General features: G+C 38.0%; 1 protein-coding gene across 1 annotated transcript in view; it reads right to left on the reverse strand.

The window, feature by feature from the left end:
* The window catches only part of LOC137018290 (E3 ubiquitin-protein ligase TRIM9), a 47,646-nt gene extending 23,820 nt beyond the window's left edge, over positions 1-23,826 (reverse strand). The window contains exons 1-2 of the mRNA XM_067382894.1: positions 23,062-23,826; positions 188-283 (exon numbers count right to left, since the gene is read on the reverse strand). Of these exons, the coding sequence (XP_067238995.1) occupies positions 188-283; positions 23,062-23,826 (861 nt within the window). The remainder of the gene's footprint in view (positions 1-187; positions 284-23,061) is intronic.
* Positions 23,827-25,803: the final 1,977 nt, after the last annotated feature.

The following is a 25,803-nucleotide window of genomic DNA, read 5'->3' on the forward strand; positions in this document are numbered from 1 at the left end:
TTATTATTTTTGCTCTGATGTTAAGGCAATTTTTATTAATAAGAGTTTAAAACATAGTGATACTTGTTGGAAGATATTCATCAAAACTTCTAACCTATGTAAGCATTTAATATTTTATGAGCTTCCATCATTTTCATATTTCTAATACATCAAAACACATAACAAAGCCTGATGAAGAGTTATATACCTGTATCTGCTGAAGCAAATTTTTCAGTTGCACCAGGAACTCCTTGGCCTCCTTGGCTTTATCAGACACTCCATTCAATGCCTGGGACAGCTGACACTGCACACAAAAAACACAGGTCACTTAATTCAACATGCTTCAAAATCTTTTCATCAAAAATCATTTGTTGATAGAGCTGTGAGCAATTATATGTTATATAACCCTTAATCAATTCAATTAATCTATTCATGCTAAATAAAATATTTCACAAGTTCATAGAGCTATTCACCAACTACATTCCACTGAACATTTCCAGCATTCTCCAACACTGTCCAACCTTAAAGAGCATTCTCAAACACTACCTAACATTCCACGCATCCTAAAATACAACCTACCATTATTTAGAGTCCTGATCAACCCAGCATTACCTGGCATCCTCAAATATCTCCCGATATCGCCACCATTTATAAACATAGCCCAGATTCCCAATACCTTCAAAAACACAAGAGGTCAAGGTTTGGCTGTTTAGCCTAGGCTGTTAGTCCCTGTTGGTACATGCCATAGCTAAAACATTACATGGGCAAGAAGTATGTTTCACCCTTGACAGCCATTCAAAAGTAGCCTTTTACTCTAATGAAATAACAACAAAAGAAAGATTAAGACCCACTGCCAAGGGGCCTCCTCACAGGCCTCTGATCTGGCCATGCCAATTCAACATTACTTAGCATCATAAAACGACACCCAACAATCCCAAAATCCTCAAATATCCAACATGAATGAGCATTCTTGTAACACGCGGGTTCAATGAAGCAAGAGAAAACAATGGATCTAAATACAACTATTTATTAAAAGAACTAAAAACACACAGAAACCAAAACACAAACAGAATCCAAGGAATGAGAACATGAACACAAACAACAACGGAGAGTAAAACACAGGGGCTGTGTTTGAAATCACCCCCTATAGCCTCATTAACTATTTCCTATATTACTCCACTAATATTGTTCCACTTGAAGTTGAAAACGAGTGACACTGAATGCACCGGAAGGGCTGCCACTTTTGCATAGTTTGTGCTTGCAAACTGACAGCTCTAGTAGTAATGAAAATATATATCTTGAACTCTGTCATGGCAACTAGGTATAAACCTTAATTAAACAATTTAACAATCAATTAAAAAGGAATTTATACCTATATGATATTACACTGTAGCCACATTGGACCAGCGGTTCGGAAAATGGATGGAACGATAATTCAGCTGCGGGCACCATCTTCTTGTCAGATGCGGGAATTCATTCAGCGCAACCATCACAGTGCATTTTTGAGTATTCTCTCGCTGTTAAGGATACATCAGTTGTAAACTTGTTATTGTGGTGCATTGTGGGATTAAATGAGAGCACTCAACGTCCACTGTGGTTTCGGTCACCACTACAAATAGCTGTCCCCTCAAATAGTGCCCTATTTAAGGGTATATGGGGTGATTTCAGACACAGCCAGGGAAACCAGGCCTTAAATACATGAGGGTTAATGAGGAAACAAGAAACACATGGGGAGACAATCACAGGGAAACAATTATTAATAAAACTACAAAGGATTACAAAAACATCACAGGGAACACAGAAACAAGAATTTCATCATAAAATTCCAAAAACATTAAACAGGGGATACATGACAGAGCCGCTCCTCCATTTAAGGAGAGGGATCCAGACGCTCCAAAAACAGGCTGGAAACAGACAGTTCAAGGGTTCATGAGTGGAGTTGCAGAGGGCCTTGGGACCAAGGCGGAGCAGGGGATCACAGTGGTGACCACAGAAGAGCAGAAGACCACCTGGGCAGAGCTGGAGCATCCTCAAACAACACGCATCATCCTTATTAACATAAAACACCACCAAACATTCCCAGTATCTTCAAATACACCCCATATTTAAAACATCCTCAAATATTTCCACCATCCTCAAACACCACCAAACATTCCCAGCATCTTCAAACACCACTCAACCCTCCCAATGTCTTCAAAACACTGCCCAACATTCTCAGTAGGGTTGGGAATCGTGAGAAATTTTCTGGTTCCGGTTCCGATTCCGGTTCTGCCTAACGATTCCGGTTCCGGTTCCATTAAAATAATTAAACAACTATTAAAAAATAGTAGTACGGGAAAAATGCACTATACTTGACGTAGGGCTGGACGATTATGGCCTAAAATGAAAACCTCGATTAATTGAACATTTTACCTCGATTACGATTAATGAACGATTATTTTATTTCTGTTTTTTTGGGGGGGGTTGGGGGGGGGGGGTTGCCCTCATAGTTCACTGACAAGGTTTGTACTGTAAATATGATTGAAAGAGTGATCTGACATCATAGCTCACTATCAGCAGTTATTTTATCTATGGTTTGTAACATTTCTTGCAGGTTTCTGCTAGTTGTAAATCAGATAAAGATAAATTAGCACAGTACCAGAGTTGTTGCGTGTGTGAATTAGTCATACCGTCTCTCTATTAATTGCGAAGCTGTGGGTTGTAAATAGTTCCTTCAAAAGTAGAAAAATATATGCTATAATATGTTTTGAGTTTCTAAGCTACTTTAAGTGATAAATCACATGACAGCGCTGACAACTAGTTTCTGTTCCTCTGTGTGCGCGATCTTAACGTTTTGCGCAGCTACTGTTTGTATGACTGTTCATGCCAAATTGCAGCTGCGTGAGCACGGTAGCTCGATATAATAATACACATCCGATCATCTAAATTCGCTTAAATGTCCAAACCATAAAACAAATACAACTGACAAAGTTTAGTGAAGACGCAAGGCTCAACGCTCGCGCGCCATCACTATGTGTTGAACCTTCGTTCACCTCCGTGTTTTGTTTTTATGCCACACACGTGGTAATGTTTTTAAGGGGGAAGTATTAACAGGATTAAAAAACCGAAATAACCGACATGGGAAAATTACGTCGGTTAGAGGTTCTGAATTTCGGTTTCGATTATTTTCCAGCCCTACTGTGAAGTGACATGAACAAACTCTGAACGACTGTATTTTTATTAACATTAACAAAGATTAAAAAATACAGTAACAAAGGTATTACTGATGGTTAGTTCATAAATGAACCTTATAAAGTGTTACCACCAATTAGATAAGATGCTTGAACACACATGTAAGATTCAGACAGGTGAAACAGAATATTTTTGTAAGTTTGATTCATAAAGACTTGACAGAATGATTCATTGATAGACACATTTTTAACTGTAAATTTGTTGCCACCTAGTGGCGTAACAATGCAATTGATACAGTCGTCACTTTCAGAAAGGAAGGTAATTTATTATACATAAACATCAGCGTTTCTATCTGAATAATAAACTTTTGTATACTTCTGTTATAATTGGAATAGGCCTATTTGTCACACAGAAATAATGATAGCCTACTGTGCTTTTGAAGACTGTTTGTGAAGCTGTTTATATAGCTACACATTACAACTCTCTTCAGATCAACGGCAGCGCAAACGCAGTTTTGAATGTCGCGATTTTACTTTTGTCAAAGGTTTAATATACAGGGGCAATCATGTGGGTGATGAAATTGAGAACGTGATCTTTTAAAGATTAATCATGCAGGTTTGGGCACGTCTCTTTCTCTCTCTCTATTGAAATCATGCGTATATGAGTAGCGCCACACGAAGGCTTTCAGTGCATTCATTGCTATAATATTCATGATGTGAGACGTCTCTATGAAAGCATACGCTCCCCGTACTTCGACGACCCATCACACCAGAACCGTTTTCAGAACTGAAACTTAGAAATCTTGCACGGTTCCGGTTCTTTTAAAAAAACACTACCGGTTCTGGATTAGAACCGGTTCTCGGTTCCCAACCCTAATTCTCAGCATCCATCCTCAAACACCACCCAACATTCCCAGCATCCTCAAACACCACCCAACATTCCCAGTGTCTTCAAAACACTGCCCAACATTCTCAGAAGCTTCAAACACCACCCAACTTTTCCAGCATCCTCAGACACCAACAACATTTTCCACCATCTTCAAACACCACTGAATATTCCCAACAGCTTCAGAAAACACCAAACATTCTCAGCATTGTCAAATACCACCTGACATTCCCAGCATCCTCATATACAACCCATATTTTCAGCATCCTCAAACACCACCCAACATTCACAGCAGCTTCAAACACCACTCAGCATCCTCAAAACATTGCCAACATTCGAAGCTTCAAACACCACCCAACTTTTCAAACACCACCCAGCATCCTCAAACAACAACAAAATTTTCCAGCATCCTCAAACACCACGTAACAGTCCCAGCAGCTTCAAAACACTACATGACATTTTCAGAAGCTTCAAACACCACCCAACTTTTCCAGAACCCTCAAATACCAACAAAATTTTCCAGCATTCTCAAATACCACCCAACATTCCCAGCATCCTCAAATACAACCCATATTTTCAGCATCCTCAAACACCACCCAACATTCCCAGCATCTTCAAAACAACACCCATCATTTATGTAGGGCCTTGAAAAATTATGCCCAGGAGCCTCACAAGAGCATCATTAAAATCCTGCCAATCCAACATTACCCAGAATCCTCAAACACCACCCAATATCCTGGATCAAAGGACCATGATCCAGTCCAGCAATCCAACTTCACCATTTTCCCAAGATCCTTAAACTCACCCCACATTGCCAATATCCTGAAACACTTCTCAAAGACCCCAAACCTGACAAAACATTCCAAACATTCTAAAATACCACATAACATTCCCAACACCTAACACCAACTCTACAACACACAACACAACTGTGCAATATGACATCACACACTTCAGTCAATCACTCAATCAAATATAACTAAACTCTTTTTCATATTGTAACGCAGTGGGACACGAGGTGAGATCCATATGCAAGCTTTATTAAACTGAGTTCATAGTCAAACAGGCAATGGTGGAACAACAGCAAACAGGTATGGCAGAGCGTAAGCAGAATCGTAGTCAAGGAACAAGCAATGGGTCAAGGCTGGCAGATAACAATCGTAAATCCAAAACATAGCAAATAGTCCAAAGGGCAGACAGCAGAGAATCATACACAGGGAACAGTACAGGCAGACGGGCAGACAGACACAAGGATAAATGCTCAGAATTGCAACAGAGTATACAAGACCGCGCAATGTGTGTGAGGATGTGACTAGCTTATATAGTCCAGGTAATGCGTGGCAGTTGGGTGTGGTGATTAGTGTTAGCTGATTTGTGGAGTGAGTGCAGGTGTTTGGCAGGGAGGATTTTGGGAAGTGTAGTCTGGGAATGACTGGAACCATGACACATATGTACTGTCAATATTTTTCTAACCCTCTGGATTTGAATGATTTTTATGGGCTGCATTGTGTCTGTGCAGAATCGGCTTTAGACCATTGAAACACGCCAACTTAATACTCAGTCACGAGAAGCTCTGCCCAGAGGTTTACAGACCTTTATAATCCATAGACAGCAGAATTAAGGACTAGTTTGGACTTGATCATTTCAAGGCAAACAAAAGCTTTGCATTATGGTTTCTTTATGGTTAAAACTTTAGCCTACTCTTTTGTGTGCCAACTATCTAATTCTCATATGAGCTCTAATAAAACCCCCAGCCTGATCCCAAGCCTGGCCGACATTTGACAGCAGCTGGAGTGAGAACCAAGATGCATGACTCATTAATCCAGATTTAGTAGGAACACTGAAATAGCACTAGATCTCTGAGTGACAGGAAAAGAGTGTGAAAGATCAATAAATAATATGTTCTACTCAATAAAGTTTTATTAACAAGGTTATCGTGACAAAAGGAATACCGTTTCCAAGTCCACATCTCCACTAGTTTCAATTGAGAATCCTATCTCAACAGCTGTTTATAAGCACTATATAAGCGAACTGAGATTTCAGTATGGAGATAGAATCATGATTTTTCAGTAGCATTACAGCACACCGTGAGTGTATATTAGTACTGTTTGTTGTTAGAGCATTTGGATCTAGAAACGGTAATGTGATGTAAGATAACCTGACTCTTTTCTCACACTGTCTAAAATGGTTCAATAAAGGATTCAGTATCTCTAAACCCCTCCTTTCGGAAAGCCTGCTCTGCCCTGATTGGTCATATGGCCCAGTCTGTTGTGACTGGTCAACCTCTTACAGCACGTTAGAAACTAAACACCCATTACCATGTCTGAATTTAATATCTGGCTCAGTGCTTGATACACAATGATACGAACAGTAACAATGGCATTGGTTTTACCGTATCATTTCAAGTCCTCATCCTTTGGAAATGCAGCAAAGGGGATTTTACTTTCGCAGCTCAGAAAACAGTGTCTTCTCAACATGTCGACAACACAAACCAAACTCTTCCAGGCCACAGCTACAACTACAGTGTTTGAGGGGCAAAGTAGACATTGTTCACAGGCGGCCAATGAAGACCATATTGCTGGCATTATGCAAATTTATTACTAACCTATGTAGGTTCATGCTGGAAGTAAGACAGTAATTAAATTCAATTCAGTTCAATTAATTTTATTGTCATATGCACAGTAAAAAACACCACAGTTTTAGACTGCACAATGCAATTCTTACTTGCCAGTATCCCTTACACAATGTGCACATATAATAAATATACAAAAACTAAGTAACAAAAAATATACACAAAAACATAGTAAATATACACAAAAACACATAATTATGACTCGTTGGACTGACGACTTGTTGCATGCAGTTCAGAATCTTTTTGCCCACCTTTTACATTCATAAACAGCTATAGTACACACTACATAAAAAGGTAATATTCAAAAAGCATATTAGGGGCACTTTAATATAATATAAAGGCCAATTATTACATATTTTTTCATTTATTTTTTCTACCATGGTAGTCAATACAAACATTCTTCCAATTACCATCTTTTGTGTACAGCAGAACAAAGAAATCCATACAGGTTTGGGAACAACTTTAGGGTAAGTAAATGATGACAGAATTTTCATTTTTGGGTGAACTATCCCTATTAAGAGGAATCAGAACCAAACCTGTTAAATTTCCTAACATAATGCACACAATAGAGGGTAAAAATCTTCCATGCATAGGACTCTGGCTTGACTAATGATCACTCAAGTCTGTGGAAAAGACCCTGGCACCAGTCCACACAGATATACACACACACACATTTCCTTTCCACCTGCTCCTTCCTCTGGGCCATCCCTGGCCTTCTTCGATCAGCGGGGTCTTAAATCAACGAAAGGAACACACACACATAAACAAACACAAGCACACACGCAGACTTATCTCCTCGTTCTATTAATGTGCCATCTGCCCAGGCAAGCTGTCCAGCCTGCTAACAAGACCCTGACAGATACCCCTCTCATGGCCCACTTCTCCCAGTATGTGTGCCTGTGTGTTCGAGAAGAAGACACCAGGACACTGCTGGGGTCAATGATGCATCAGGGTCACCGTCCCACCCCTGCTTTTGTGTCGATAGACCCCGTATAATCTGGCTATCCTTCACACTACTCAAACTAATTTCAGCCAAAGAATCACACAAAGAAATGGGCTTGTTTTTCTTCCCTTGCTTTGTTAAAATAGTGTTAACAGACTTAAAAGTGCAAAATGTCCCAGCCGTAGTTGTAGTTTACTGACCACAGTCAGCACGAAGGTCAGGTCTTCAGAGTCACTTATACAGATGAGGTAAAATGTATATCAGCTCTACAATTTCTACAAATATTCTCTTTTTCTTTTATTCAGCAAGGATGTGTAAAACTGCTGAAAACTTACAGTAAAAACATTTATAATCTTACAAAAGATTTCTATTTGAGATAAATGCTGTTCTTTTGAACTTTATATTAATCAAAAAATGTTTTCACAAAAATTTTCAACATTGATAATAATAAAAAATGTTACTTGAGCATCAAATTAGTATATAAGAACGATTTCTGAAGGATCATATGACACTGAAGACTGGAGTAATGCTGAAATTTCAGCTTTGATCAGAGGAATAAATGACATTTTAAAATATATTAGAATAGAAAACAGTTATATAAATTTTTTAATAATATTTCACAATTTTACACTGTCTTTTTGACCAAAAATGCAGCCTTACCGACCCCAAAACTTTAACATATACAGTGGGTACGGAAAGTATTCAGACCCCCTTAAATTTTTCACTCTTTGTTATATTGCAGCCATTTGCTAAAATCATTTAAGTTCATTTTTTTCCTCATTAATGTACACACAGCACCCCATATTGACAGAAAAACACAGAATTGTTGTCATTTTTGCAGATTTATTAAAAAAAAACTGAAATATCACAAGAACCTAAGTGTTCAGACCCTTTGCTGTGACACTCATATATTTAACTCAGGTGCTGTCCATTTCTTCAGATCATCCTTGAGATGGTTTTACACCTTCATTTGAGTCCAGCTGTGTTTGATTATACTGATTGGACTTGATTAGGAAAGCCACACACCGGTCTATATAAGACCTTACAGCTCACAGTGCATGTCAGAGCAAATGAGAATCATGAGGTCAAAGGAACTGCCTGAAGAGCTCAGAGACAGAATTGTGGCAAGGCACAGATCTGGCCAAGGTTACAAAAAAATTCTGCTGCACTTAAGGTTCCTAAGAGCACAGTGGCCTCCATAATCCTTAATGGAAGATGTTTAGGATGACCAGAACCCTTCCTAGTGCTGGCCGTCCGGCCAAACTGAGCTATCGGGGGAGAAGAGCCTTGGTGAGAGAAGTAAAGAACACCCAAAGATCACTGTGGCTGAGCTCCAGAGATGCAGTCGGGAGATGGGAGAAAGTTGTAGAACGTCAACCATCACTGCAGCCCTCCACCAGTCGGGGCTTTATGGCAGAGTGGCCCGACAGAAGCCTCTCCTCAGTACAAGACACATGGAAGCCTGCATGGAGTTTGCTAAAAAACACCTGAAGGACTCAAAGATGGTGAAAAATAAGATTCTCTGGTCTGATGAGACAAAGATAGAACTTTTTGGCCTTAATTCTAAGCAGTATGTGTGGAGAAAACCAGGCACTGCTCATCACCTGTCCAATACAGTCCCAACAGTGAAGCATGGTGGTGGCAGCATCATGCTGTGGGGGTGTTTTTCAGCTGCAGGGACAGGATGACTGGTTGCAATCGAGGGAAAGATGAATGCGGTACAGTACAGGGATATCCTGGACGAAAACCTTCTCCAGAGTGCTCAGGACCTCAGACTGGGCCGAAGGTTTACCTTCCAACAAGACAATGACCCTAAGCACACAGCTAAAATAACGAAGGAGTGGCTTCACAACAACTCTGTAACTGTTCTTGAATGGCCCAGCCAGAGCCCTGACTTAAACCCAATTGAGCATCTCTTGAGAGACCTAAAATGGGTTTTCCACCAACATTTACCATCCAACCTGACAGAACCGGAGAGGATCTGCAAGGAGGAATGGCAGAGGATCCCCAAATCCAGGTGTGAAAAAACTTGTTGCATCTTTCCCAAAAAGACTCATGGCTGTATTAGATCAAAAGGGTGCTTCTACTAAATACTGAGCAAAGGGTCTGAATACTTAGGACCACGTGATATTTTAGTTTTTCTTTTTTAATAAATCTGCAAAAATGTCAACAATTCTGTGTTTTTCTGACAATATGGGGTGCTGTGTGTACATTAATGAGGAAAAAAATGAACTTAAATGATTTTAGCAAATGGCTGCAATATAACAAAGAGTGAAAAATTTAAGGGGGTCTGAATACTTTCCGTACCCAGTGTATAGTGTATACATAATATTTAAAATCCAAATTCATTTTTTTGTGAAATTTTGATTTAAAACCGTGTTTGTGAATGCCAGTTGGTTTAATATTTTGTTATATAACTCAATGACATTGATTTTTAAATGTAGCGTAGGTGTCCAAATAGCTTTTAAGGGCCACATTTCAATCTCTATAGAAAGTTGGACAATAAACTTTGAGATAAAAGGTGTCTGCTAAAAGAATACATTCGAATGTAGAAGTAGAAAAACACTGCACTGATATAATGAAACAGTGAGTCTGTGATAATGTGGAGAGCTCTGGAAAAAAAAGGCTGTGCTAATATGAAATCACATGGAAAAGTGGAGCTACTTCATTCAAGCTTTCTATCCTGCTAAAAGACGGAGCGCTATTATCTCATTATCTACTTCAGCAGAGCAATGTGATGAAGAGCTGATGAGACGTGATTGAATTTATAGACAGTGAAAGATGAGCAGTGTGTGTGTGTGGACATCACAGGGACATGCATGGCATTTCAATAACTGCTGTTGGTTGATTTTTCTGACAAGGCAATTTGGTACTTGGCTTATCAGCATGTTTTCTGGACTGAGGCTGTCTGTTTGTGAATGTGAATGTGTTAGTATGTGTGTGTGTGTGTGTGTAATAGAAGACGATAAAAATCTGTGCTGATGTAGTAGTGACCTTGATTGTGAGTCCTCGGGGAGTATGCACTAAAGAGTGGGTCGTTTTCACCATACGCATCCAGAACTACCTCCCTTTCTGACTCTGTTCCAAAATGTAGTGAAGTACCTCTTCATAAGCAAAGACCTTTTTAAGGCAGCATCCTAACTAATATAGACACCCCTAAAAAGGCTCACAAACATTAGCGGAGGGACATTCTCCATTTGTTTATATTTTTTGAGATTTTAGTAAAACCTTTGACCACACTGCAAACAAAAACAAAATGTAATGTGAAGAACCAGTATACGCTTGAAGCTATGTGTGCGTAGCTATAAAAAGGATCACTACTTGACTGAACTAAGTGCTAAATGCATTTGAAATGCAATCACTTTGACTATGGCTCACTGGCATACAACTTCAGTGCCTCGGATGTAACACATTTAGTGTAACACCAAAGCAAATTATGAGATATTGACTGTACATAAATATTTGAAGATGAACAGACTAACAATTCAACTTTGTGGTTTAGATATTGTAATTAGCCAATTAGCTTAGCAAGAAATACATTGAAACAAAAGTGCACCAATGAAATGAATTAGAAACCGACTAAAAAGTCAACAAATATAAGTTAGCTAATGCTAGCTGCGCTTCCTTGATCCTCCTTGATCCTTCCCCTGCTGTCAAATGTAGTGTCTGTTTGTTATGGCTCTCATCATTTTATTCTTTCACATCCATCTTTGTTTTCCATTGTAATCTGTCATTTTTGAGACTGATACTTACTGTACATGCTAAACTGATTCAAATGTGCTAAATACTAAGCAGTCTTCAGTTGTTTGGATGCTAGATGCTAAGATGCTAAGGATAAATTATATAATATGAATTTAATATGGATTCCATATTATACAGGACAGTGGGCAAACCTACTAAAATTACTGCTTTGGACAACCCGTTCTGAAATTTAAATATTTTTTTGAGTTGGCGTTTTCATATTAATTTGAGTATGAAAACATATGATTTGTAGAAAAAAAAAAACTAAGCCTTTAAACCTTTTTGCTGGCAAAAACGTTCCAGTGTCTGCGGCAGACATCCGTGAGGGGCTGCCACTTGCTTTTGTATTGTTGTTTTATTTATTTTGTCATTAAACTTTACATTTAAAGATTGCTGGTTCCCACTTTCTTTTTCCCTGAGCTTAAACTTCATTACAGTGACCACACTTTAACCCTCAGTGGGGCATTAACAGATCATACAAAAACGCACATATAAGATTCTACAAATATGCCACCAATTTGCCAAAACTTTTGGTGTTAGCATGTTGCTAAGCTAACAATACGGTACACTAATAAGGCGAGGAAAAGAAAGTTTATTCATAAAGCCCATTTCATTCACAATCATAATTCAAAGTGCTTCACATAGTCATATTAAATAGAAAGAATAAATAATAATAAGCATATATCCCAAATACTGGATAAAATTATTAACTGTAATTTAATTCAATTAAACTGTTACAACATTTCTACTGATTGAAATACATTTATAATCAATATTTCTCTCACCTCATCTGCCATTCTGGATGAATTTTTAATAAGCTTATCACAATGCATTATGGGATTGCCTTAGCTGTGGAAGATATACAGTATGTGATGCTAGAATATTAGATGTTAGAAGAAAAAAAACTATCCCATGTTTTGCTCATTTTCAAGCCATCATAGGTGTATATGGCTATCTTCTTTCAGACAAACACAGTCAGAGTTATATTAAAATATATCCTGGATCTTTCATGCTTTATAATGGTCGTGAGATTTTGAAGCCCAAAAAAGTTCACCCATCCATCATAAAAGTAATCCACATGGCTCCAGGGGGTTATATAATGTCCTTTTCAAGAGAAGCAATGGGTTTTTGTAAGAAAAATATCCATATTTAAATCTTTATAAACTATAATAACTAGCTTCAGGCATACAGCCATATGCATCGATTTACGATGAAAGAGTAAACTCTGAAAATTATACACCTATGACGGCTTGAGGGTGCATGAGTAAATCATGGAATAATTTTTGGGTGAACTATCCCTTTAAGCACATTTGTTGTTCAAATAAATGTATCTTGTTTTAAGAATCTTTAGCTATTTTTTTAATGTAAAGCAGGACAAAATGACTGATTAAGAAAATGATTTTTGCAGTGCGAGCAGCTCATTAGGTTTGGAGCGGAGCCTTTGTCTCTGTCTCTGTGGGCAGCTGTGTGATTAATGCTGTACATCTGGAGGTCAGCAGAACCAATCACCCATCTGACCTGACCCACACAAATCTTCTACTGATGACAACATCCCTCTCTCTGCCTCTCTCTTTATCTCCGTGGTTTGATGTTTGAAATGGAAAGAGAAAGTCATTGGCACCATCATTTTTTAAATGAATATTTGACAGAACATTGTAATTGTGCTACGAAGCAAATCTTGCTTTAAACATTAAAATGAAGGTTAGATGCACATGTCAGTTCTTTAGTCATTTTTCCTGTGTTTTTTGTTCATTCTGTGATGCTGGGCATTAACTGCAGTTAGAGGGAATCGGGAATGTGTGTTAAATGCTGGTTTGTTTATACTCATCACTCCAGTATATTTAAAGAAGTAAGCAGATTAAAGTAGGTCTGAAATATTTGCAGATTGATTAGAACTAGCAATTAAAATATTCATGCATTCACTCATCCTCACCTTGTTGTTTTTCATGGCACATATATAGAAATATAGCTCACAGTAACCAGGTTTGTCAAGATCCATAAAAGTAGTCCATAAGACTCATGCTCTATATTCCAAATAATAGATGTATGTGAGGAACAGGCTGGAATTTAATGCATTATTAACCTTTCAGGAACATAGAACATATAATATTTTAGCCCAAAATTAAAAGCCAAAAATATTTTGTCTAAAGAAAATCTACCCTATTTTTAGGATCATTATGTTTTTGTTGTTGTTGTTGTTGTTGTTGTTTTGCATTGTGACATTATTTTCATGACAAATGTTTATTTTTATTGTAGTCATGATATATTATTAAAGGTTCAGTGTGTAAATTTTAGCGGCATCTAGCATTGAGGTTGCTCACCCCTCCCTTTTGAAGCACGTAGAGAAGCTACGGTGGCCGTCTGGCCGACACAAGACAAAGATGTCTTCATCTGAGACAGAAGAGAGTAGCCAGTCTAGCAATGAGGTTTCTCCATACTTCTAACAAAGAACGGTCTCTGCTTCTAATAAACCAGACGATGACTACTACAACTACTACTACTTTGTGCATATTAAAACGTAGTGATGATGCAAGCTGCCTCTAAAAACACAAAAACAATTTAAAAGAAGAGCAACATTGTGACGAAACACTCTCTGTAGGGCAGTTTGTCCATTTAGGGCTTCTGGAGAAACATGTCAGTGCAAAATGGCGACTTAACATGTAAGGGGACCCGCAGTGTATGTAGATAGAAATGGCTCATTCTAAGGAAATAAAAACATAATGGTTCATTATGTAAGGTCTTTATACACCACTGAAAACATTATGTATATTATATTGCATTTCTGTCAATAGATCCTCTTAATTTTACACATTGCAACTTTAAATTATAAATTAAAAACTAATTTAAAAATGAATTATGATTTAATATTAAAAACCACCATTTAGAATAAATTACAAAAAGTAAAACATGTTAATACATTTCAGTGGTGAGAATTAAGGGGGGGAAATTAATGGTTCTAAAAATAAGCTTTGTAAAATCGTCATATAAAGTATAATTTCTAATTTTTTAATTTTGAGACTAAATGTGACCTGGTCTTTTTTTTTTTTTTTTTTTCCTTCTGTGTGCGAAATTAACTTTGATTTGAAGCAAAAGGGGAGGTGAGAGGTTGTCTGTTCAGCAAGTCTGAAGAAACCACAGTCACTGCAGTTATTTTCCCAGTTGTGTGGGAAAATGAAACATTGGCGTAATATTCATGTGTAACCATGGAAACTTGCTAGATTACAGGATTCTGTACTTGAGCAGGATGGGTCATGTCTGTAGGAGGGTATGTGGAGTTCTCTCTCTCTCTATATATATATTTTTCTCTTGCTTTTTTTCCTGTCTTTTTTATGAATAGTTATCAAATCTGCTGGCTGTCCCTCTTTGACTTTAGTGGGCTATGTAAAACAGAGTAAAAAAAGTGATTTGCTTATACTGCTAATTCTGTGATTTTGCATGATTTTTTCTAAAAAAAAAACCAAACAAAAAAAATCTTTATTTAACAGTTTAATTTTCTTTATATGAGATGTTTCAGCTAAACTATGTCTAAAAAGCTTTATTTGCTGAAAGTCTGGTTTGTAAGATTCAGTCAGTGGCCTGAGTTTACTGAGCTGTTTCCTTGGTCACAGATAGCCAGAAGGAAAAAGCGTGAAAAAAAAAGACACACACACACACACACACACTCCCCATGGCATATGGAGGAGCGGTACTGCATATTTCTGTCTGAAACATCTAACCTACATTCGATTTGCTAGTGTATGTGTGTGGTGTGTGTGTGTGTTCATGTGAGGCAAAACCATCCTTGCGTGTCATAAATGTGTGTGTGGAGGAGGAGGTCACAGCTATTCCCACACATTGGTATTATGAATATGTGTGGAAGGAGACGGCATTCCTGCATTACGTGTCAGGGTGCTAGAGTCATTTTTATTCCATTTATATTTTATTTCCACAGAAGACTATATATTATAATAAGACTAATATATATATTAGGGGTGTTAAACATGACGGTTCGGTACGGGTTCATTACAGCAGGGGAAAGAAAACTAAACATAAATGGCTTTTTTTCTTCTTTTTTAAATAGTATTTTAACTAGTCACAACAGTTTTGAGGTGCTGAACGTACTAGCTAGATTTACTGACTGCAGAAATGGATTTTATTTTTTGTTTTGCTTTGTTTTTGTTTTGTTTTGTTTTTTGTCAGTACATAACTGATAATATGATGCATATTTTAAAAATACATATTTATTTTATAGGAAGTAACTTTATTTATAGTAAGTACACTAAATTAACAATTGACTATCAAAATAGTCTTTTTACTTTATTTGAATGTTTTTGTCTTTGGGAAAATAAATATTTTCAAATAATATGAAATGAAGATATAGGGTTTGAACCCTAAAAACATAAATATAATAAAAAAAACTAATACATTTGAGTATTTTTTAGGTTGTTTTGTTGTTGTTTACAGTAGCTGCGTTTCCATTACCCTTCAAATTGCGCAAATTGTAATTGTGAATTGAAATTACGTTCAATGGAAATGTGAATTTTGCAAAAAACTCCCAAATATCACAAAAACGTTTTTACGCTCACATGAGGTGGTTTTTCAGGCAATTCTAAAAAGAAATTTTTTCGCAAAACTGCAATGGAAACAATGTTTTTTTCGCATTTACAGGTCACCTGACTTACAGTCACATCATCATTCTTTAAAGATAGCACAGTTTGTTTGCATCACTTTCCTCACGCCTCAGTTTCACCCCATAGATGCAAAGGGAGGATGCAAGAAAAGATAACAAGGATGGGGTAATCGAAGGAAATCTTATTAATAAATTGGAATATTCTTGATCCCTCGAGCGTCACTTCAGAGCATCATCAGCTGCGCTCGTGCGTCGGAAGCTGGGGACCCTTATTATTAAAGTCTGACATCTAATATTAATAGTATTAATCAAATAACAATTAATAATTAACATAATAGAAACTAATAGTATTAAATATCTATGCATCTGTGCATCCTCACTCATTGCTCCTCAGGAAGCTTTCTCACTCCTCGTTCCTCACCTCCTCCCAGTGCATTTATAGAATTGAAATGGCATTTATAGAATTAAAATGGCCTTCAAGATTTTTTTTATCGGTTTCCAGGTCACAGGCTGGAGGATGGAGGAGTGAAGAAATGAGGAAGCATGCATTGGAGTATTGAGAAGCACCCAGGGAAGCATATATGAAGGAGAAGGGCTTCCAGAAGCCGTGGCAATTATTACTGTCAGCATTCTACCTCCTGTAGTTGGTCTCCGTGCCTCTAGAGGCCCTCTGTGTTCCCCTCTGCCTTAGTTCTTCCTCGTGTGTCCTTGTTTGTATTATCCAGGTCACCTGTGCCTTGTTTCCCCTTGGGTATTTTAGGCCGTGTCCCAAATGGCACACTTCATGTGCACTTCCGGTCATGTGGACCACTGTGGCCACTGTGTGCGCGTGTCCGTTGAGTCCACAAGACCATAGGGTGTCCCATTCGTCATTTAAGCTTAAAGAAGGGTGCTCGTGAGTGCCCCCTTTGTGGCTGCTATGTGCCCTCGATGCGCACTTCTGCTGAGCCTGCAAGACTGTGAGCTACACAGAGGACTTTACCCAGCAGTCAAAGCGACATTATGTCATGAAAGTGCGGACTCAGAGGAAGACTGTGAGGATTTAAGGGTGCTATTTGGGACAGGGCCTTACACAGTTAAATCAACTATGCTCAGAATACATATGGTCCCTAAATAGTGTTAAAGTAACACTGAATCAGAGTTAAAGTTAATGAGATAATTAAGCAATTAATAAGGCTGACTGACTGACTAGTAGTTCTTGTGTTTCCCTTTTCTTCAGTGGTTATGCTTGTTAACAGCAGGTGTTCATCACTAATGTACAATCATCACTTAATTAATTGCTTAATTATCTCATTAACTTTAACTCTGCTTCAGTGTTACTTTAACACTATTTAGAGAGGGACAATATGTTCTCTGATCAGAGTTGATTTAACTCTGGGGATTTTGCTGTGTAGTTGTGTTTTTTCCCCTTGTTACTCACTCGGTTTTTGAGACTTGGCTATGTGTTTCCTGCTTTGTTTCAGCAAGTCCTTCCAAGCTACCTCAAGTAAGGTGTTCTTAGCCTCTGTGGCCAAGTGGTAGATCTCTTAAACCACCACCCCAAAGACCTGAGTTCAAGCCTGGCTTGTGACAATTAAGCTCCAAATAAAGCTCTCAGAAAGAAGCATCTTTTGTAAAATGACTCATTGTGAGAGTTTTAGTCACATAACATCGGTTAATGGAAATGCCGTCATTTCACACTCGTTTTTTATCGACATTTAGAAAATATCACAAAAGTTTTGCGCAAATCTGTATTGGAAACGCTGTTAGTGTAAGGTACATATAGAGCAATGGGGACATTTCTGAACACATTTGATTCTGAGCACTATTTAGGGGACAGATGTCTCTCTAGCCGGTCAGGGTCAGGGTGATGGGTAGTGTTTAAGGAAGAGGTCAGGGTTTAGAGGTCAAGGGTCAGCTAATGTTAATCTACTATGAGTGTGCGTATAGACATCAGCAGAGTTCCATAGCAACACAACACAAATACACACACTGCACAGGGAAATAAATAAGTCAATATCAAATCAATACACTGTAAACAAATTGAAGTGGTGACAGGTGAATATTTTATTCTATGAAACCTATTTCTGTCTCACTGTATAAAAAAAATAAATAAATAAAAATAAACTGACTTTGTTTCTTGTTATTGTAAAATTCTCTCACAATAGCCCTTTATATTTTACAATTTTGACTTTATTTAGCATAATTGTGATTTTATTTTTCACAAGTGACTTTTATTTTTTGTAATTGTAATATATCTCACAATATACAGTATGTCACTTTATCTTTCACAATTGTGACTTTATTTAGCGTAATTGTGACTTTATATATCTAAATTGTAACTTTATTTTTGTAAGTGTAATTTTTTATTTTGTAATTATTTTTGGTAATTGTAACTTTACATCTCACAATGTCGCTTTATCTTTCATAATTGCGCATTTAGCCGAATTTTGACTATATTTTCAAACTGTGACTTTATTACTCGTAATTGTGACTATATTTTTTTGTAATTGTGAATTTATATCTCGCAATGTGACTTTATTTATTGTAATTGTGAGTTTATTACTCGTAATTGTGACTTGTAAATATGATGTGACTATATATATATATATATATATATATATATATATATATATATATATCCAGGGCTGGACTGGGACAAAAAAATGGCCCTGGCATTTTTGCTCAGACCGGCCCACCACAATCGTTCGGACACCACCCACCAGAGTATTACAATTATTTGGTAGAGTTATTAAAAGTACACTTAGTAAGAGTAGGATTTCTAGATGGACAATGTGCTCCATGATATAAAAGCTAACCCTTAGAACGTGGATGTAGAATACTGATAATTCTATAAAGAATTTTTTTTTTTTTTAATTTTCAATGAAACAGACAGCAGAAAAACTATAATTTACAATTACAAATATACTTTGTTTTAAAGAGCACAAACCCCTGTTTAAGAATCAAACATTTACCTCTCATTGTTTAGATACTCCCCATTAAAAACAATGAAAAAGAAAACTATACTACCAAATTACTCACAAAAAACTTCCTAATAAAATGATAAGAATGCTATTCACTTGCCATAAACAACCAAAGTGAGATCTAGTAGACCATCATCACGACTAACAGCTATAAATAGACACCTATAGTCTCGTTGTGAAATAAACACATCATCAGTAATATTACATTATAATAATAACCTGCATTATTTTTTTTATTTATTTTTTTTTTTGAAAAATCAAATTGCATCATTTCAGGTTTTTCTATGAGAAGGGCCGTTACTGCATAAGTGAACTCTGATAGCTACAAGGGCACTGCTAACTACAAAAAACAGTGCAAAACAACTTTTGCTGTGCTATTTGACTTTAGCTGACTGAGTGACCAGTGCAGTAGGTGACAGTCTGACTTTATAATAACGATGACAATTATGTTGTCTTATAATATTCATTCATTTAAGCATCATCGTCGTCGTCGTCGCATCATGAGTCCATCGCTGTTAATCATGTAACTACCCTGCTTACCGCTTCTATTATACTCTCCTGCTTACTCTGTCCCTCATTGGCTTCACTGCTCTTCTGCCTTACAGGTCTCCCCCATGTTCTTCTATGTTCACCTGTTTTTGCACGTCAGGTAGCCTACTGTAAGTTTGGAAACTGAAGCTATAGTAACCGCACTAAACATGCCTGTAATTTTTGCACGTTGAGGCATCAACCTCTACATTTTTTTTATTTTTATTTTTTTGCCCGCAACTTCTCCGCACCCCCCTTGCACTTGCACTTTTGTTTCTCCATCCTCCTAATCCACTGATGCTCTGGCGAAACAGAGGGGACGGGGTGGAATCTGTTAAGAGATGTGATTGGGCCAGCCCAGTGTCAGTATGGAAAATGAACCAATGGGCCGCTGTCCCTGCTTTATGGGCCGGTCGTTGGCCAATTTTATGTTTATTAAAAAAAAATCATATCATATAGCGGCCCCGCCCTCAAGTGCGTCGGCCCACCGGGCATTTGCCCGGTATGCCAGATTACCAGTCCAGGCCTGTATATATCACACTGATTTCTTATCACTCTGATGTCTCAAAATTATCTGTTTTATGTTTTACTCCAAGGCTGAAACAGGCATCCACACAATCTAACAGAGAATATTTCTATGTATATCTGTATCTATATTTGATACATCTGTCTTCATTCAGTATGTGTCCCATGCATAGCAGGTTATTATATGTAATCCAGAAATAAAACTTGCAGTCGATAAAATCTCTCTCTTCTGAAATATCATAATGGACGGGAATCATTAGACATCAATACTTAAATCTCCAACTAGGGCTGCAACAACGAATCGATAAAATCGATAAAATTCGATTATTAAAAGTGTTGGCAACGAATTTCATTATCGATTCGTTGTGTCGTATTTAAAAAAATAAATAAATAAATAAATAAATAAATAAATAAATAAATAAATAGCAGAGCGGAGGTAGAGGAAAGACTATCAGAGAGACCCGTAACGTTGTTCTGAACAGGCGCGCCGTTGGCACGAGGGACGGGGGTCAGGACCCTCGCAGTTTTGAAAAGACAGAAATCGACCCCCGCACTTTTGATACGGGGTGCTTCAATTAGTCATTCTATATCATCTTTTAGCTTTGGATATTTTCTTTCAAATGAGACCATTTTCACGTTTCTGTGAGCTTTCGTTCATAAATAATCAACTGTTTTGTCGCGGATGTGAAGAACAGGAAATGCGCTCTCGAATGGAGAAACACGCGATCTCCAAACAATCGATCAAAGCGTGCTAACGTTTTAGGACGGGTCGATGGTATATACATCATGCCCGAATGTCAATCAAGCCAAACCGTCCATTCAGAAACCGAGAATTTGAAACTTTTAGGTAAGGAGGCTGATCTCTCAGGTTGAGGCGCGAGCTGGCTTGACCGAAGTTTTCGTGAGGATTTAAGGTTTATGGACTGTTTTGATTTTGGTAATTACATCTAGAAAGATAAAAGCATTGATGGCATCTATAAAATAGATATCTGAAAGCAAAACGAAAGTGATATTGCCTCGTCCAGTGAGGAGGACGCACGAGAGGAGACTTGCACGTTTAATTGGTATTTGTGTACTGTAATACTGCATTTACAATGCTTATCAGTGGCATACACTTTGATCGCGAAAGTGAAAATCCAAAAGACTATGACTAAAACTAAATCAAAATTTGCTGTCAAAATTAACACTGATCTGTTGTCATGTATTTATTCTGTGCTTTGTCCCATATCGGTTATTGTTGACAAATATATTTGTGTTTGTTGTACTTTTTAAATTTCATTTTAAAGTTTTTTATAGCACTTGGTCATCTTAAGCAAAACAAAAATATACATCTTTTTGTGCACTTTATTAAAAAAAAACCTATATGTTTGGCAGATGTAAACGTGTATGTTTTTTGTGTTAGTCCATTTGTTTTTTGTTTTTTATTGCTTTAACAGCTCAGGGATGTTAAAAGAGCAACCTGTTTTTGCATGGTCTGAGGATTTTTTTGCACTGTGAATGTGCACTGTCATTTCTGTTTTTGAATAAAAGGTTGGTTTTTTCTCTCTGATTCATCGATTAATCGTAAAAATAATCGACAGATTAATCGATTATAGAAATAATCGTTAGTTGCAGCCCTATCTCCAACCTAATGTTTTATTCACTAAAATCAACATATATGTCCCATCTTCATAATTTACTGCCCATTTTTGGTTCATAAATGACTAGCACAAACACCACTTAAATGATAAGGACCCCAAAGTGCACCAACGTGGGTATTAGAGAGATTCAGGCTAAATTCAGGGCTAAAGGTGTATTCTAATTTAATTGATCAGTCTGACAGCTTGATGAAATATTTGTCAAATTATCTGTTCTTTCAGCTCCATCTGAATCCATTAAAGTGCATGAAGAAAAAAGAGGCCCAGCGGGAGGGTAGAATTTAGACTGACTCATACACACTCACACAGTTCCTCCCTGCCTACAATAAAACAGCACATACACACACAAACTGTGATTCTCTCCATCCACTACACAAGCTTTCCTCAATATCCTACTACCCCCTGCCACAGTCAGCAGCGCACACACATAGGCCTACTGTACAACACCATAAGGCACTTACACTGACCTACTCACATACAAACACATAGAGCAGAGCTAAAGGGGCAGAGATAAGCTTGAGTAGAATCCCAGAGTGGACAGTGTGTGTGTGTGTGTGTGTGTGTGTGTGTGTGTGTGTGTGTGTAGGTGTAGGTGTGTGTGTGTGTATGTGTGTGTGTATGTGTCTGTGCATGTTAAAACAGCTTGAGTGTGTAGCTTAGATTCAGTCTAACTTAAGGTTGTGTTAGTGTTTCGGAAGATGCTTAAGACGTCAAAACCATAATGTGAATCATCTCCTGCAGCACTTTGCATTTGTTAGCATAAAATAACAGCTATATGAATTGAACAACACTAAGTGTTAGATCAGTGTTTTGTCTTGTCTTTTTGGGAAGAGCAAAACCTAAAAGTACTGTGGTGGTACCATGGTATAGTGATAGTATCATGTGGATATACAATGGTACTTTGGTATATATCATGAATCATCAATATTTTCATATATTTTCATGCCAAGATAACACTTGTAGGTGTAGGTAGGTGTGTGGGTGTGTGTGTGTGTGGGGGGGGGTACCTTAAACGAACATAATATTATCTAAAGTGTACATATTAGTATGCTAAACAGTACATACTAACTAGTACTAGTACATTTTCAAAGGGTACTGGTCCAGTGACAGATTTTGTACATTATTTTTTTCTGAGAGTGCATGGAACATTTTAGGGGCTCCAAATATGAATCCTTCAATATAACATTCAATATAACATAATTTCATCTAAGAGTGTGTGGTACTTTTGGAACTTTTTTTTTTTGCTGTATACCAAGTACCAAGTTTTTTTCCTTTTGCTTTTTTCCCACCCTTGTTCTTTGGAAGACAAGTACCGTGGTATTCTTGGAAGCAACTTTGGAGTGACATACCACGGTACATGATATTCAGTAGGTAGTACTATGGTTTTACCAACATGATAGTACCATCACTATACTATACGGCCACTGTGGCACAATGTGTCAATTTACCTTGTGTTGTTTCCACATGGCGGGCAGGGGCTTCACGTCATGTTTGCCGTGTTTTCCCTCCTCCAGGCACTGGTAGCATACGGGGGTCTTGCAGCTGACGCAGTACATGTTGTAGTTCTCCGATTCGTGATCCACGCAAGTCGCCTGTTTGCGCGCGGAGGCTCCGGTCGGTTGCGCGATCCCCGCCTGTGCTTGAGTCGGCGGCAGCAGCCGGTGCTTGGCCAGCGGTCCGCGGGAAGGGTGGCAGCGCTGCTGGCACGGAGCGCAGTAGAACACATCGCACTGCTCGCACATCACCGTGGCGTCCACCGGATTGCGGTCGCACAGCTGGCATTTCACAGAGGCGGCGCGGCTCTGCTGGTAGCGGGACACGATCGCCTCCAGCAGTCGGTTGCGCTGGAATCCCCGGAGCCCCCGCTCGTCCAGAGACACGCTGCGGTGGCACAGCGGGCAGGTGATGGAGCAGTGGCGGTGGACCAGTGCCGGCGGGAACACTCGCACTCCGTTGGGAGACTTCAGGCACGGCGTGTATGAGCCGTAGCCGCTGTCCGTCTCGCTGTACATGCTCATCTTGTCCATATCCAGATAATCATAGTCCGAGGTTCCGGAGCTTCGGTTCTGCGGAGGGGTCTCTCCCTCCGGGGTCTGCACGATGATATTCCGGGCACACGCCAAGCAAACATTATGAGAACACGGTAAAATAATGGGCTCCTTAAAGAGAGAACCGCAAACCGGGCATTTCAGTTCTTCTTCCATCGCGTCCATAAACCCACTCACACGCGCAGCCGTTCAATGAAATCAGAGCAGCACTACGAGACGCGGACAGCTCCTTTACCCGCTCCGCGCATGCGCATTGAGAGAATGGTTGTGGGCGTTGTAGTCACTCTGCCGATACCCGCCTCTTCAGTTGAGCTCATAAAAACTACAACTCCCTTAATTCCGCTAATTAAATGCGGCGAGAAGAATTTGTATTATCGTCCCGTATTCCAGGGTCATCGGTTTGGGGGGAAAAAAAGCCTAATTTGCAATTTAAAGAAACCCGTGTGTAAACAACCCCGTCAAAGGAGGACAGGCGTTGTAATTGTGATGGCATCCAAGAGAGGGCTGACCAGTAGCCTATTTCTGTGAGTGGCCATAAATAATTAGGGCAAGGAATTTATCACAGCGTGCATCGAGCTGCTTACAGTCCATCCTGCCCACACAGTCTAATTACAGCACAGAATTAATGAGCACTTCATCACGCATGCCTCACCATAATCCTAACACACTGTTATCTGATGATTGACTGGTAATGGGAAAATTATTGCATTCATATAAAAAAATTAACATTGTGTATTTATATATAAGCATTTATAGTATTTTTTCCCCCTTAAAATAGATAAGGTAAGTTAAAGTGAAAGACTTTTATCATGTACACAAATTATACATAATATATTATAAATATTTGTATATATAATTATACTATTTACATTTTTTTATTAAATTCTTAGTTTTCATTATGATTGAATGTATACTCTCTCTCTCTCTCTCTCTCTATATATATACACATACATACATACACACACAAAATGCAATTATGATTTAATGTTTATTTTTCAGTATATATATATATATATATATATATATATATATATATATATATATATATATATATATATATACTGAAAAATATAATGAAAAGTAATTTAATCTAAAATTTTAAATATACTTAAATATAAAGTAATAGTGGTAATAAATCATTTTCGATAAACTAATGTCCAGTCTAATCGAATCTAAGAGTAGAGCAGTGCAGAGTTTTTGGTTTGACAATCAGGCCAGCGACGGCACACACTATTGTTCTTTCACACACACTTGTGTTGTTCAGAGGTGCGAGACTGATCCGTGAGATTAGGCTGGGGGTCTGCCAAGAGAAAAATGAGCTCCTGTCATAACCCAGAGGGTGATGCATACCTAAAACACTGGAAAACCAGCATTCAAGTTGTGTGTGTGTCAGTGCAAACCAAACTGTATTAAATAATGAAGTTAGATTTTATTGATGCATTAAAGTCTCATGAACATCAAATCATTTCCTTGTATTATTATTCTGTCTATGTGTCAATGGGGTTTAAAAACAACAAAAATATAGATCTTGTGAATATATGATCAAGGATATGCAGCACGACAGAGAACAGAAACAGCAGTATGAAAGAAAAACAGATGAAGGGGGAATATTTTTAATAACTCTGTGTTATTGTCAAGACTGGCTTTGGGATTTTTTTAACCAAGCCTTACTTTTATTGGACAATTCCCTGAACACCAGGGGGCACTACATTTAAAAGCTTAGAGCGCAGGATAAAATAATTCAACATATTCATGTTCAGCTAGTTTAAAGAATTAAGACACCCAGAAAGTCATTAATTTCTCACCCTCGTCGTTCCAAACACGTAAGATCTTCATTCATCTTCGGAACACAAATTAAGATATTTTTGATGAAATCCAAGATGTTTTTTTTTTATCCTCAATAGAAAGCAATGAAATTACCACATTCAAGATCCAGAAAAGTAGAAAAAACATTGTTAAAATAGTCATCTTGACTGCAGTGGTTCAACCTTAATGTTATGAAGCGACAAGAATACCTTTTGTGTGCAAAAACAAAACAAAAATAATAACTTTATTCAACAAATTCATCTCTCCCGTCAGTCTCGTATACAGTTGACGCAGTGAACACAGTTCAGCGCTTCCAGGTTCTATGTCCGAACGGCG

The sequence above is a fragment of the Chanodichthys erythropterus genome, chromosome 4, assembly GCF_024489055.1.
Source record: "Chanodichthys erythropterus isolate Z2021 chromosome 4, ASM2448905v1, whole genome shotgun sequence".
Classification (NCBI taxonomy): domain Eukaryota; kingdom Metazoa; phylum Chordata; class Actinopteri; order Cypriniformes; family Xenocyprididae; genus Chanodichthys; species Chanodichthys erythropterus.